Source organism: Eutrigla gurnardus, assembly GCF_963514095.1.
Source record: "Eutrigla gurnardus genome assembly, chromosome: 8".
Taxonomy (NCBI): Eukaryota; Metazoa; Chordata; class Actinopteri; order Perciformes; family Triglidae; genus Eutrigla; species Eutrigla gurnardus.
In genome coordinates, this window is record NC_139922.1 from 21,130,446 (window position 1) to 21,144,127 (window position 13,682).

The following is a 13,682-nucleotide window of genomic DNA, read 5'->3' on the forward strand; positions in this document are numbered from 1 at the left end:
GCAACATAGCGTGTGTATTACACACTGTTATTACACACTCACATCATTTCAACAGCCAGTGATGTGCCGGCGTCCCTCATGTCAAAATGTTCACGTTATGATCATTCCACACTGCTAAACCAAGATCGCATCTCAAAATCCTTCACTGGACGACAACAAGCTCGAAGCAGCAATGATTAAAAGCAGTAATTACAAAGTCAACTCAGTAAGTGGTGATAATTGGATCTAATGACTCGCATGCAACAAGAAGATCGATGTGGAACTGAGCTGAGAACCTCCAGCACCGTTGTTGATGTTCATGAACGGCCAGCAGGGGGCCAGACACTGCAAACCAGGAGCTGATGGCTTGGGAATACTCTCTCAAAACACACAATGACAACATGGATATTCATAATCAAGACTGGGCTGCTGGGTTGTAACTAAACACAGGGGAAGAGTAGCGTAGAAAAAAACCTATAAATAAAAAAACACACCATCCGACCCCTCGTATGAGATAAGCATGCGAGTTGGATTACAATCACTGCTCTCATTGGTTCAAGATGTGACAGAATTGCAAACATGTGATCCTTGGCAATCCGTAAAAAAACAAAACCTGTCTAACCCTGCGGCTCCTTGGCCGCGTCGGCGTGTTGTGCTCGGATGGGCGCGGCAGGTCATGCCAGCAGTAGGGAACGCCGTGCTCCGAGAGTCAGTCATTCCAGAAACACAGAGCCACCTACGAGGGGCTGACAGCTGGCATGAGGAGCCGCCGCATGGGCATGCATGATGCCAGTTTGGAGGAGGAACATGCCAGCTGTGCCACTGAAGGCAGGACATCGTGGGGCAAATGGGACAGTTTCTCTGCAGCTCTATGAATGAGACTAACTCAAAGACCTGGCACCAGATGGGATCAGCAGGTATCTCCTTCATTTGTTGGAGGGAAAGAGAGAGAGAGACAGAGAGAGAGAGTATTGTACTACACTGGCAAAGCAGGTCACAGCTTGAGCAGAGAGACGGGAGGTGGAGCTTAGAGAAACAAAACGACACCTGCCTATCAAAAGAGGGTATGCAGAGGACGGCTGGGGGGGGGGGGGGCCTTTCCCTTGGGTGAACTTAACTGAACAAAACAAATGGAAAAAAGGGGGTTTAAAACAGCCTATTAGAACTAAACCAAAGCGACCTCACTTTTCCCTGCCTGGGTGGTTTTCATTTGGGATTTGTGCACTCGTTTCTCACATGTACGCACCATTACAGAGAGAAAGACCAGGCCGCACATAAAAAAAAATAAAAAATGCACGCCGCCTTTCATCTGTGACACACCAGCGAGCATTTGTCACAGCTTTGTAGAGATTTACTAGGAGTATTTAGATGACGTCAACAGGCGAACGCACGAGCCGCGATTACAGCGGTGTGATTCGCTTCCTTAAAATCCGCAGGTCTGCCGCTTTGGTAGGACTCTGAGTGGATCCAGCATGCCCTCATTCACACGAAGCATCCAACGCATCCTACAAACATGAAGCCCCTTTCTCACGATATATAAAACGGGAGTGCAGCAGAGGACACCCAGTGGGCTGATACTGAGCTCAGTGCGTGTGATAACGACAAGGCCAGGCGTCTCCCACGCCAGTGTGGCGGTCAGTGCTCTCTGGCTGTGTGTGTCAGCCAGCATCCGATCGTATTAAACACGGCCGAGCAGCCGCTTGACTCACTGATGGGAAACCAGCAGCCATGACACATGGAGCCCATCCTTCGCCTCCTCTGATGCAAGCTCCGCTACACATGTAAATCCAAACTGATCTCACCACCGAGGCGTCAAGTAACGCAGCTTGGTCTAACTTCCTGTAGAGTGTCATAGTTTGAACATTTGGAGCACGGACCAAGATGCATTTTGGACGTGTTGGGGTGAGAACGTGTTGTTAATTCACACGGAGGCCTTCCAACGCGGTCCTCTCTGGGAATTTCAAACACCCCCTCCAATCTGCCGCCATCCCTCCAGTTTTGACTTCGTCTTTTGACTTGACTTTTGAAACAGATGCTCTTTTGTGGAACGTGGATACACAGTGGGTGGACCAGGAGAATCTAAAGATCATATAGCGCTCAGTTCTGTGGTTTATGTGGAGAACACACAGTAAGTGTGACTTTCCTGTTGAAACTATACTGAAATCCTGCCGATGATTACATTTGTTCAGAATTGAAAGCCATTAAAATATACTTTTTGATGCAGAAGCCACAACTTCATAAACAAGAGTTTAAAAATCAACCCCAGGAGTTGCATTGTCTGATAGCCACAGACAAACCATTCTACCATTAAGCTGATTTTAAAAAGTGTAAATGTGACAGAAAATCACATGGGAAATGTTTGAAATTTTAGCGCGACACATTTAAAAATTCTAGTTGGAAAACATATTTAAGACTAAATGAACGCGACTTTCAGTGCAACAACGTTATGTGCTTATATAGGAAGGACTTAATGAAGTCTCTGTGAAAGAACAGGATCGCCTTATCTCCGCTGCATTACCACAGGCGGCAGAGCAGTCAAACAATGATGCACTAACAAGACAGAGCTCTGAAGGTTATTACAGCAAATGGCACCAATGACTTGCAGCAAGATTAGAATTCATATAACGCAGCCAAGACTTCCTGGAAAGTACATGTTTTTTTTTATCAAAATCCCGTCTCTGGTTGTGGCGCTACGGACCGCATCAAACATCATCCTTATTTAGACCTCGGTGCATGTCGAACAAGAAGAGATTAAGATCTCCACTGGTGCTGCTGCTGATTGGTAACCCCTGCCCTAACCAGTAACATCTGGAGATTATACCCCATTGTGTTCCCATGCTGCAGAATATTCAGAGCGGGAGGGAAGAGGCGCACAGTGACGGAGAGAACAGAGGATGTTATGATTCTCACAACCTGGAGGCCGGGAGATGGTAACGCGGTTTGACTGGCGACCTCCGTCACGTGACGAGGCGGCGGTTACGTCAGCCTGGCCCCTGGTACTGGTAGTAGTAGTGGTGGGAGGTGGTGGAGGAGGAGGAGGAGGAGGAAGGGAGGGCTGAGCAGCTGTTGCAGCTAGTGTGCCAAAGGGCTGCCCAATGCCCGCTGCATGCCCACATCCACCGTCCCGTCTTCATAATAACCTACATCTGCTTACACCTACATTTTATTAGATACCGGTTTAATGCATCTTTTTGTATTTTCTACTAGACGGAACTGACGGAAAATGAATCCAAATCTCGAATAATGATTTAATCGTTCAAGTAAAATGCTGAACATCTGCAACGTTACATTCTTTACATTATTTATTTGAGATAGCACTACTTGGAAGTTACAGCCCTTCATTTGTCAAAAAGCCCTGCAAATATCAATGACCTATTTCCATGAAATGCACAGCAACAACTAAACATAAAGGCTGACTCTGATAGTGGAGTTTTATTTGGACACTGCCACGCATTCCAGAGTTAACAGACCTTACAGTCCTGTAGTGAGATGAATGTCTAACTGGCTTCCTGCCACAGATTGTAATTATCTGTACAGTGGACTTATTCTCCCTCATACAGGAAATATTACTTCCCCCCCCCCTTCATATTCCACTTGATTAAATAGGGCTTTCCAAACACAACTAACCTAAAGGCCTTTAAGACCTCTTAGATGATATCTCTCCTCCCCCAGTAGCAAATGGCTCAAACTGCCATACAAGACACGCCTGGAATTTTGCAAATGGGAATTCCTGGTCCCTCCGTTAAATAACAACACGTCCCCTCAAGGACTCCTCCAATGTGCTTCAACCAATTCTTGGCATGACAGGGACCAGGGAAGGTAAAGGGGGGTATGTGATGGTGTTGTTGAGGGAAGTGCTGGACACTGAAGTGATAGACAGAGGGGATAAACCAGGTGCTGCCTGTTAGCGATTCCCAGAGGAAGGAGGGGAAACAGGTGACCAACTCCATAGGAGTAAACTCCTTGTGCTGCTGAAACTGTTCCTCCATCAGGCTCTCTGAGATGTATTGGCTTTATTCTTACGAGATGTAATTTATTTGACATCTCCTGAGCATTTTATTCAGTTTGACTTCATCCAGGATGTCCAGCAGTGCTTGGTGGAGTTTCACGTTAACGGCAGAGCACCCTGACATCTGAGCCCGGGTCAGAGGAAGTCATCTAAACACATATTGTATTAGACATGTGACCTATATAGGAAGACGAAGCGAGGGTGAGAGGTAGCGTGATACGAGTGTGGGCAGACCAGGGGCTAGATCTTATTATGGAGTAATACACAGAATGCATGGCAATTAACGAAAAATAGGTCAATGAAGACATTTATTAAAATGCTCTCTAATGAAGCCAGAGTTTCCATATAGTTTTCATTTAACAATTGCAATTTAACAATTGCAATATACAAATATACAATTGCAATAGTTCACCATATAAACAAATACAGCATCATTTGGAACAAGAGGGAGACATCTTTTTTATTTTTATTATTATAATAGATTGATCTACCGATTAAATTGTTATTCATTGTCTTATAATGTTTTGTGGTTTCATATTTTGTCTTACGAATAGTAAATTGATTATTTTGTTTTGTTTTTAATGCTGATGACATCACTTTGGGCTAAATGGCTCCAGGGTTTTCTGACAAAGTAATCGATTGATTGAGGAAATAATTACCAGATTGACCAAGGATGAATTTGATCCTACGTCGCAGCCCTGAATCAATTATTAAAAGGGTTGCAGATTCATTTCCTGGTTTCTGACATTTTTCAGTACATTTCTATTACAGTATGTAGTGAACCTGCGTAACCCAGATATCCAGATGGTGGAATCAGTCCAGGTCTGTTCCTGTAGTTAGTGGTTAGCTCTCCCCTACTGTGGTGTTTCAAACATCAAAGCAGCCAACCCACCCAGGACTCTATCAGGAGGAGGGAGAACCGAGACAGAATGAATAAACATTGGTCTGGCTGGCTTCCTGGACCAGGATGACAGAGAAAAGGACCAAGTCTGACTCCTTCGGTGTCCCTGAAGGGGACCACTGAAGCCCCGACCGTCCCGGACCCCACTTTAAACCTCATCACACACACGTTCCTGTCTGCAAAAACACCGCATCTCTCCACTAGGTCACTCACCACCACTGTACCGTGACACGGTTACTATGACGACGACGTCCCACCTCTTCCTCTCCTCAGCAACGCCAGCTCCCAGGCACAAACCGGGAGGTGGGGAGATGAGGAGGAGGGGCAAACACAACCATTTACACACTCACACAGACAAGCATGGCATGGGAATCTTTCTTTGATGCTGATGCAAAGAGATCGGTACACTGAAAACCTCCCATCCTCCTCCCGAGATGGCTCTCTGGTCCTGGAGTGTGATGAGAGGGGAGGCAGGATGCCCCCCCTCCCGCTCAGTCACATGATGCCATCAACCATGACCACAACCAGGGGTCCACAGCATCCACAATGCACCCATCGCTCTGATTTATTCATAACAAGGCGTGAATTATTAAGGGCTCGTGACCAGGTAGCGTTCGCCAAACTGTTCCGAAAGTCTTTACGTTAAGACGTCCTGCATAATCCCAGCAGCTCAAATGTTGAATTCGTCAAATAGATTAAATCTAAAGGACGATCACCGTGTAGGAAAAAATTCACACTTCGATATATGGCAGCTTTAAAAAGAAAAGCCAGCCTTACCATCAAAACGCTAAAGAAGATTATCCCAGGGGAAATGCCACAATGTTCAAAAATAGTGTGCAGCTTTATCTACAGGCCTGGATGGCTTTCAAGCTCTGCCCGTCGAAAAAGCAATCATGGTGCGACCAACATGTTCACACCGCTCACTGAGGCCCAATAATAAATGGGCTTTGTAGCTACAGGTCAGATTGGATCCAGGTAACGTGTGTTAATCATTTTTTCATGTTTTTGTAGCATAATTACAAATATAGGAATTGGATAATTAATGAGAGGGGAAAATGACCATCAGCATGACACCCCACAATCTGTAGCAATGCTCAATCCACCTCCTGTAAACTAATCCATTTGTCCACTGCTGATTTTTTTTAATGCCATAATGGTTGTCGTAGCTTTACTTGATGGTGTGGCTTTCTATAAAATGCTGGTTGTGTGCCACCGACAACTGTACTGCTTCAGGCTGCATATAAATTAACAAGTTTCCATTTGCACATTTGTGAATTCTTTAAAATACTCAAAGAAAAAAACAAACATCCAGTCCAGTTTACTCAACTTCCAAGGGCGTGTTTGGTCAAATCATCATTAAAAGGCTGGTACAAGAGGAACATAACATGTAGGAAACAGATCATCTTATGTGGTGGGCATGATGTCGTGATGCAGTGTCACATGTCTTAAACGTAGCTTCTCAATAAAGCTGGAGATCACAAGCAAACACGAGCAGAAAGCCAGAGGACAGGGATCTCCCCAGAGTGGGTGACATAAAAAGCATCTCTGCAGCAGAGAACCCACAAGCAGCACCGACACACCAACCTCAAGCACAGCAAGACAACACGGCAGTAAAGCAAAAGGAGCACTGCAAAAGGAAATGCTGTTTTGGCAGCACTGTGTACACACCTTGGCATTAATATAGGGGTCAAAGGGCCCACAGCGTTTGAACTCTTTATGGTCTACAGAGCTCTGGGAGGGAGGAAGAGAAGATAGGCCAATGGTTTGGGTTGAGACAAGCAATGAATGAACGAATGAATGATGATCACAAATGAGTCAAACTAAATCAAGAGGAGAAAAAAAAACAAAAGTTGAGTTAATGAACAGTCAGATGTCAGGGAGAAATGGCCCAAAATGAGTTGAATCAAGTTTTCATAATTTGTTTTTTTTTGCTACATTTGAGGGCGGGCTAGTTTGATCAAATGTTATGATTCAGGCAACGTTTGTGGAGCTCATAATGGGCCATTTCTCCTCATCCCAAACAGGACAGACCAGAGATGGAGCCGCTCTGGAGGCTGTCTCTGCAGGAAGCAACCGAATAAAAAATATGAAAACATACGAATGGTTTCAAACAGTTAAAATGGTTAGGGGGCAAGCACTTCTCACACTAGCACGGGGTCAAAGCACTTTACGTATCACAGGGGAAGTCAGACTCATGATGCAGGTTAATGCACAATGTTTTTAACATTCATTTTGCTCAAATACAGTAGCAGCATGCCATGCTGCACTAGAATGAGAAATATTTGTTCTTGTGTCAACAAATGTGCTGAAAAGCTCAATTTTCTTTACTTTAAAAACAACGACCCAGTACATCTCCTGCAAACACGCGTTCACACGTCACAAACGGGTCATATTAGTACGTAACTTCACATCGTGCGTTCAAAACCAGAGGTGACACCAACACGCAAACGGAGGAGGATAAACGCTGCGGCAGACCTGCTCGTTGAGTTTGGGGTGCGACGGTCCTTGGTGAATGAGCAGTCTGACGATGCGTTCGTCTCCCTTCCATGCAGCCAGATGGAGCGGGTAGCAGCCCTTGTTGTCGGCGATGTTGGTCAAGGCCTCGTTTCGTAGCAGCGCCTCCACCACCTCGCTGCGGAGGAAGGAAGGAAGGAAGGGACAGGGCCGAGAGTGTGAACCACGCTAATGAATACACCCGCAAATAGCCAATCAATAGCTTCAGTTCCCCAGTGGGACACTTGTGTGTGAGGACAGGCGTCCTTTAATGCATTCAAAACAAAGGAGCATTCCCACAGTTATTTATCTCGGATCTACCTGTGTCCATTTAGGGCGGCGTGGTGGAGAGGGGAGTATCCAGTGCTGTCCACACAATTCACATTGGGGCCTCTCCAGATACTGTTCGGAATAGAAAGGATTTGTTAGGCTTCCATAACACACAACGCACGCAGACACACACCAAACAAACACTGGCTTTCCCCCCCCCCCCCCTCTGTAAAGTCTCGAGCCGTGGGTGTGTCCGACTCCGTTGTGATTGTTATCTCCGGGCCTCTGGCAGCAGCCAGCTCACACCACGGCCCTACCTACACTCTCTTACTCTCAAACCATGTGTCAGGAGACAGAAACGAAGACAAGCAGCAGCAACCAGGAAGCAAAAGAGACACCATCACCGCCGAGCGGCAGCTGAGATGAGCTACTTACATCTTATTTACAGCAATTTATGCAAACTCAGCCTGATTATTCGAGTCCTGAGGTAGAATAGCCCTTTGTGATGCAGCACGAGCAACAAACAAAGCATCTGGACGGAGCCTAGCACCATTGAAGGGGGTAAAGTGTAAGGTAGCCCATGGTTAGCCAGGCACTCTCATTCACTGGAGCCCGAACCCAGCTGTCAGCTCAGATTGGTTTGTTTCTTTTAATTTGCAAAGAGCGCTGTGGCGGAGGAGGATAGAGAGCGATGATAGAGGGGGCCGGTTAAAAGGGAGATGGAGGGGAGTAATTTAAGAGGCTAAAGGATGTCTGGTGAGACTGAGTGCCAGGACTTTGGATGCGAGGGCTCTCTGAAAGACCTCGACACATCCTAAATAAATCATGCGACGCGGAAATCCCAGCACTAGTGAACCAAATATTGGAGCCATTTGCCAAACAGAAAGAGAATGGGAGCAAAACCATTTACTTTGCTTTTGATATATTACAGAAATATGTCTCAAACCCAGTGCAAATGACTGTTTTGACATAAGGATAGCGTCATAAATTATGACTGGCTTTCGATGGAAGCAAGTCATTCCCATGAATAAATCCTTTATACGCTACGAGGAAAAAGAACAGCCGCATTATTACATATTTTCAGTGTTTCAGTTCCGGGAGTTGAACCCACACAGAGACACAATATGAATTGATCCGCGTGGGAGCGGGATGATACCGTGCCACTTTGCTTCTCGCGGTCGCGGCTCATTTTTATGTCGCAGTAATGGCTGTTTTACCCCCCGAAAATACATCTCCCATAATAACTCTGAGAGCAGCCTGCAATTACACAGTCGGAGCCGTCTCATTAAATAAGTGTCTTGGAGGGCTCTATAGGCTGCAGAACAATGAACCGAACAGAACACAGACACACGGGGATGCACCACTAGTCAGGACCTAAGCCGGGTATTTCTTACAGCAGGCCGCCTGGGTCTCATCTCACCTCGTCACGCAGCTAGAAGAAGATGTGGGCGGGCTAGACTGAAATACTAGAATGGGGAAATGTGGCGGAGGGCAAATGCTGGGGACTGATACGTTTCTGTTAAAGAGGGGGAACTGTGTGAGCTACGATTAGGTCAGGCATCACACATCCACACTTCCTCTCCATTCCACCCCAAACCAGCAACCGCATTGGTAGTTAAGAGCACAGCAACGCTGCCTTGTGCAGGGCCGCCGAACACATCAAAGGGGGGAAACTGAGACAGAAGCAGACCTCTCGTTGCTGTCCTAGATAAAGAGTTATGTAACGGCTTACAGCAAAAAGCCCCATAAACAAATTAACATAAACAGCCACTACGACGGGAGAATTTCACAAATTTGGGCAAAAGGGCAGCGAAGACTTCCAGAGTAATGCAAGAAGGCGTGCCATGGCTCCGGGAACACAATTAACACGATTATGTGATGCCGTTGCATTAATTGCCAAGTCATGCACGAGGAAACAACAATGCACGTATCATGAGACATATTGCAAGATTCCCCATCGACATCCAAAGTCAGCAATTTAAAAGGAAAATGTGCAAAAAAGAAAGTAAAACGTATGACGCCTTTGCAGATGGCTGCTGCTCGGCAGTCATGAGGTGTCATTGTCACATCCCAAACGTTGTGTCACATCAACCACATGACCGACAGAAACAGGGGTGCAACACATCACAAGCCATGACGTCACAGTCGGGTATCTATTTCTCTATTCTACACCTAATCTGGGGTATGGGTGGTAATTAACGCTATCAAAATCATGTGTAGTGAAGACCATTACAATTCTCCACCGTCACGGTGTTTAAACCTGCCGTCGTAGTGCAGACCGGGTGTTACGTCCTCTGAGTGTTTTTGGCAGCGCGGCACTCAAGGGCATGAGTCAGGGTGGTGGCTCGACAAATGGCAATCCACTCCATCCTCTTACTACGGCTCACAACCAAGCGAACTGAGGGATGGGGCTTAGCAGGCTCACAGCGGGGCAATGGGAAAAAACACAGTTGATTTGGTTTGGGATGGGGCACATTCATGCGAACTGACTGAGGAATTCCTGTTTGAAAGGCTGAGCTAATCCTTAATTTCCCTGAGGGAATATCAGCGGGATGAAGCTGGAGTTTGAAAAAGATTCTGGGGGGGTGAATCTAATTCTGTGTTGTACAAAGCCTGGCCAGTACGAGAGGAGGAAGGAGAACACTTTCTCTTTTAAATGTGTTCTCTGCATTAGTCTGCTGATTTTTGTTTTGTTATTTTGTTGTTTTAAAAAGATAATACATCTTATAAAATACAAATCTATTATTTTTGCTGCATTTTTGTTTATCTTGCTTTTATATCTTTTGCTGAAGGTCACTGAAACTTAAATATCATGTCATTGTATGCCTACAATGACAATTAAGTGCCTTATGAACCAGTATGACTAGTTTCACTACCGAATATTTCAAGCACACAGGTACACAAAGCAAATGTTCCCAACTCAGCAGTAGCCTACAATATTTCTGGTGGACCCAAAAGTTATGATTGCATGTTTATTTATTGAGCCCTGGGGAATAAGCAGGGTAAAATTCGGTCTGGCGTTAAAGCAAACAAGAAGCCAGGTGAATGTGAAGTCGGTGTCAAATAAACAGATTTGTCCTCCAGCCTATTAGAGGTGTGACAACACCGGGGATTAGTCGAGCCCAGGGCACCGAGCCCAGCGGCGACTGGCGCATGTCAGCCACCAGCAGGGAAATTGGGCTTAATTATTCTGCATACTGCTGGCGGGTGGTGAAACCAGATGCCCCGCAGCCAAACAGCCAACCTGAGCACCTACTTCTCAGCGGAGAGAGACCGGAGTGCCTGCCAGCGTCCTCCAGGCCTGCTGAGGGATTCTAATAATGAGCTAAAAATCAAGGCACCGTGTTGTGATGAAAGAACTACGACTGGGATGAAGTAGTGCACGCTTATCATGAAGGCTGGGGGTAGTGCATGTAGTGTATGTCCTGAAGGGCTGAAAGTAAGGCAGCACAGGGAAACAAGTTAGGCAACAACTTTAGATCAATGACACGACTATAACACACCTGTGACACACCTATGGTAAGGCTTCAAGTCTACCACTAACATTAAAACTGCTTCTGACTTTATTTTCTGTGGTTGTTTATTTGAGCTGTGTGGACTGACGTTTATGTCAGTGTTTCTGATTTTATCTACCTGTAGATTTTAGCCACAGTGCTTTGGTCAACTTGGGTTGAAATGTGCTTTATATATACATTTAAATTTGAAGTTCAACCCCCCAGATCTGAGCCGAAGCCCACCCACTAAAGAATTTTTTGAAAAAAAATGCAAAAGAAGTGAGCAAAGAGCCGAGAGATGAAAGCACCCCCACTTTCGTATGAGGAGAGCCTCACCACAGTGACAAATATGACAGTAACAGTAGTTGGGAAATAAGCAAAATAGCAAAGAGGCACTACATTTAATGAATATACCAATTACAGTCATATAAATGTGTTTATAGCATAAAAACGTGTCCTGCTGTCCTCTTTAATGTCGATCCAGTGCTACAGTGAACAGCTCCAGTCATGAAGGAAAGGATTGGAATGGGGACGTCGATGCGGTCGCTCATTTGCCAATTTGAATGTAGCGCACAGCTTCGACATGAAAACCACGGATGGCCGTCTGAAAAGCTGGCATGAAGAGAAGCCATGAGGCAGAATCAGATGGGCCGAGAACACATTCAATCACAATCTGTTTTCTAACAAGTTTGGCATTTCCCTCACCGACACAACTACACATTCAGATCTCTCCGTTTCACACAGGCATCCCCGGTGCTTTCTGTTTGAAGGAGCGAGCTTGATGTGCAGTCTCCACTAAAACCTTGCCGGGTGGATGGGCAGTTATTTTCAATTATGCTGACAACCCACTTCTGGAAATAGCACACAACTTCTGCCTGATCTCGTCTGCATGGTTGAAGATTTTGTCAAAACGCTGCTGAGTTTGCTCACAAAATTAATCCTCCAAGTCATTTTTTTTTTACTTTTGCACAGCTATTACCTTAAAGACTCATCTGTTTCACCTCGTGATAGGCTTCATGTGTGTTTCACTTCGTCATTACTTCTGCCGATCCATCACAAATATCAAAGCAGAGGGAATCTGCCATAATGTGCTTCCTGTGTGAACATATTGAGGGCAGTGGCATTACTCTGGCTCCAAGTACAAGACGTTTGAAGTCTGGAGGTGGAGGTGGAGTGGCGTGGACCCAGCGGGTGGGCAAGAAGACTGCTGAGAGCTGCAGAGCGGGAGAGAATGGAAGACGCCAGGCAGCAGGATGGAAATGTCTGGGGTCGGGGGTTGCTAACGGCGAGCTAACACACACATGTAGGGCTGCTCAGGGGGGGGGGGCGGGCCTGATGTCGCCTGTCGTTGTGGTGCCTCTTTCTACAAATGGGCTCAAACGCCACACACAGAGAGGCATCGTAACCACAGCAGCCATACAGTATCTTTCCCCATTTGTCCGTGTGTTATTATAAGGTTTTCAGAGAGTGGGGTCAATAGAACATAAACAACTTTCGGTTTCTTTTAAAAACAGGAAGCACAGAAAGAGTCAAACTATAAATAACGGAGAAATATGAGACACTAATGTGCCTTAATTATTTGTAATATTACAAAAAAATGCCTTTAAAATCACTAATATTCTTTAACTGCAGAATTGCTTGTACCTGTGTTCTCATAATGATAACATCGTACATGTAAATTGAAATGCATGCCAGTTGATCCTAATTAGCCTAATTAAAAAGTACATGAGACTGCCCAAGCAAGTCTTAGTAACATCAATAATGGATATAAAATACCCCCCCACCCCCAAATAACATGGGATGCTGTATATTAATTTTAAAAGATCATAATGCTTTGTAAAATACTTTAATTCAAATTAATATCCTTCCTATATGATTATACAACTCAACTGCAAACCCCTCACACACAATAACCAATTATTAGCACTCAAAATGTGTCTAAGTCTGACTCTTGAGTGCGAGCAGATTCTGTTACCAAGAATATCGATGTCAGAATCTTTGTTAAAAAAAAACGAGGTGGGGTTTAAGAATAAAACCCCAGTTAAAGGGGAAGTAAGAGAGCCTTTAGCTTGTGTATTCCACAGCGAAACAGTATATTTGATTTTACTGTAGTGTACAGTTACAGGAGGGATTTCAATCAAATCCTTCACATTTGATTGGACCGCTAAAAAAGGGGTGGGCGGGCTCAGAATGTGGGGTGATACGGAGCTACAGAGGCCTGTGGCGTCACACTCGCTTGTCGTTTCAGATTGATGGATGAATGTCAGTGTATTATTGGTTGCAATGGGTTGGTAGTAGCTTACGTGAGCACACCTGACATTTAGTTTTACTGGAAGAGCTGGTTATTGGATTTTGATATAAAAATACCAAGAAATTGATTTTTTTTTAAAGCATATATTGTTAAAAGGGTGCATGATATGGCTGGGGACGTGCTCTAAAAGCATTTTTTTTTTTTTTTTACTTCATCTCGACTTTAAGAAAGGTTATGGAATGAGGCCCAACGTTATTATCATCATTACTTGGCATCCTTACAAGA

At 45.1% G+C, this 13,682-nt stretch overlaps 1 protein-coding gene across 5 annotated transcripts in view; it reads right to left on the reverse strand.

Annotated features, from left to right (window-relative positions):
* LOC311017359 (ankyrin repeat and SAM domain-containing protein 1A) overlaps positions 1-13,682 on the reverse strand; it is a 55,646-nt gene that overhangs the window by 36,950 nt on the left and 5,014 nt on the right. For 4 of the 5 annotated variants that reach the window (XM_084015624.1, XM_084015623.1, XM_084015621.1 and 1 more), the window contains exons 2-4: positions 7,704-7,784; positions 7,365-7,521; positions 6,558-6,620 (exon numbers count right to left, since the gene is read on the reverse strand). In XM_084015624.1, coding sequence (XP_083871750.1) covers positions 6,558-6,620; positions 7,365-7,521; positions 7,704-7,784 — 301 coding nt within the window. The remainder of the gene's footprint in view (positions 1-6,557; positions 6,621-7,364; positions 7,522-7,703; positions 7,785-13,682) is intronic. The other variant, XM_084015622.1, reaches the window with a different exon arrangement.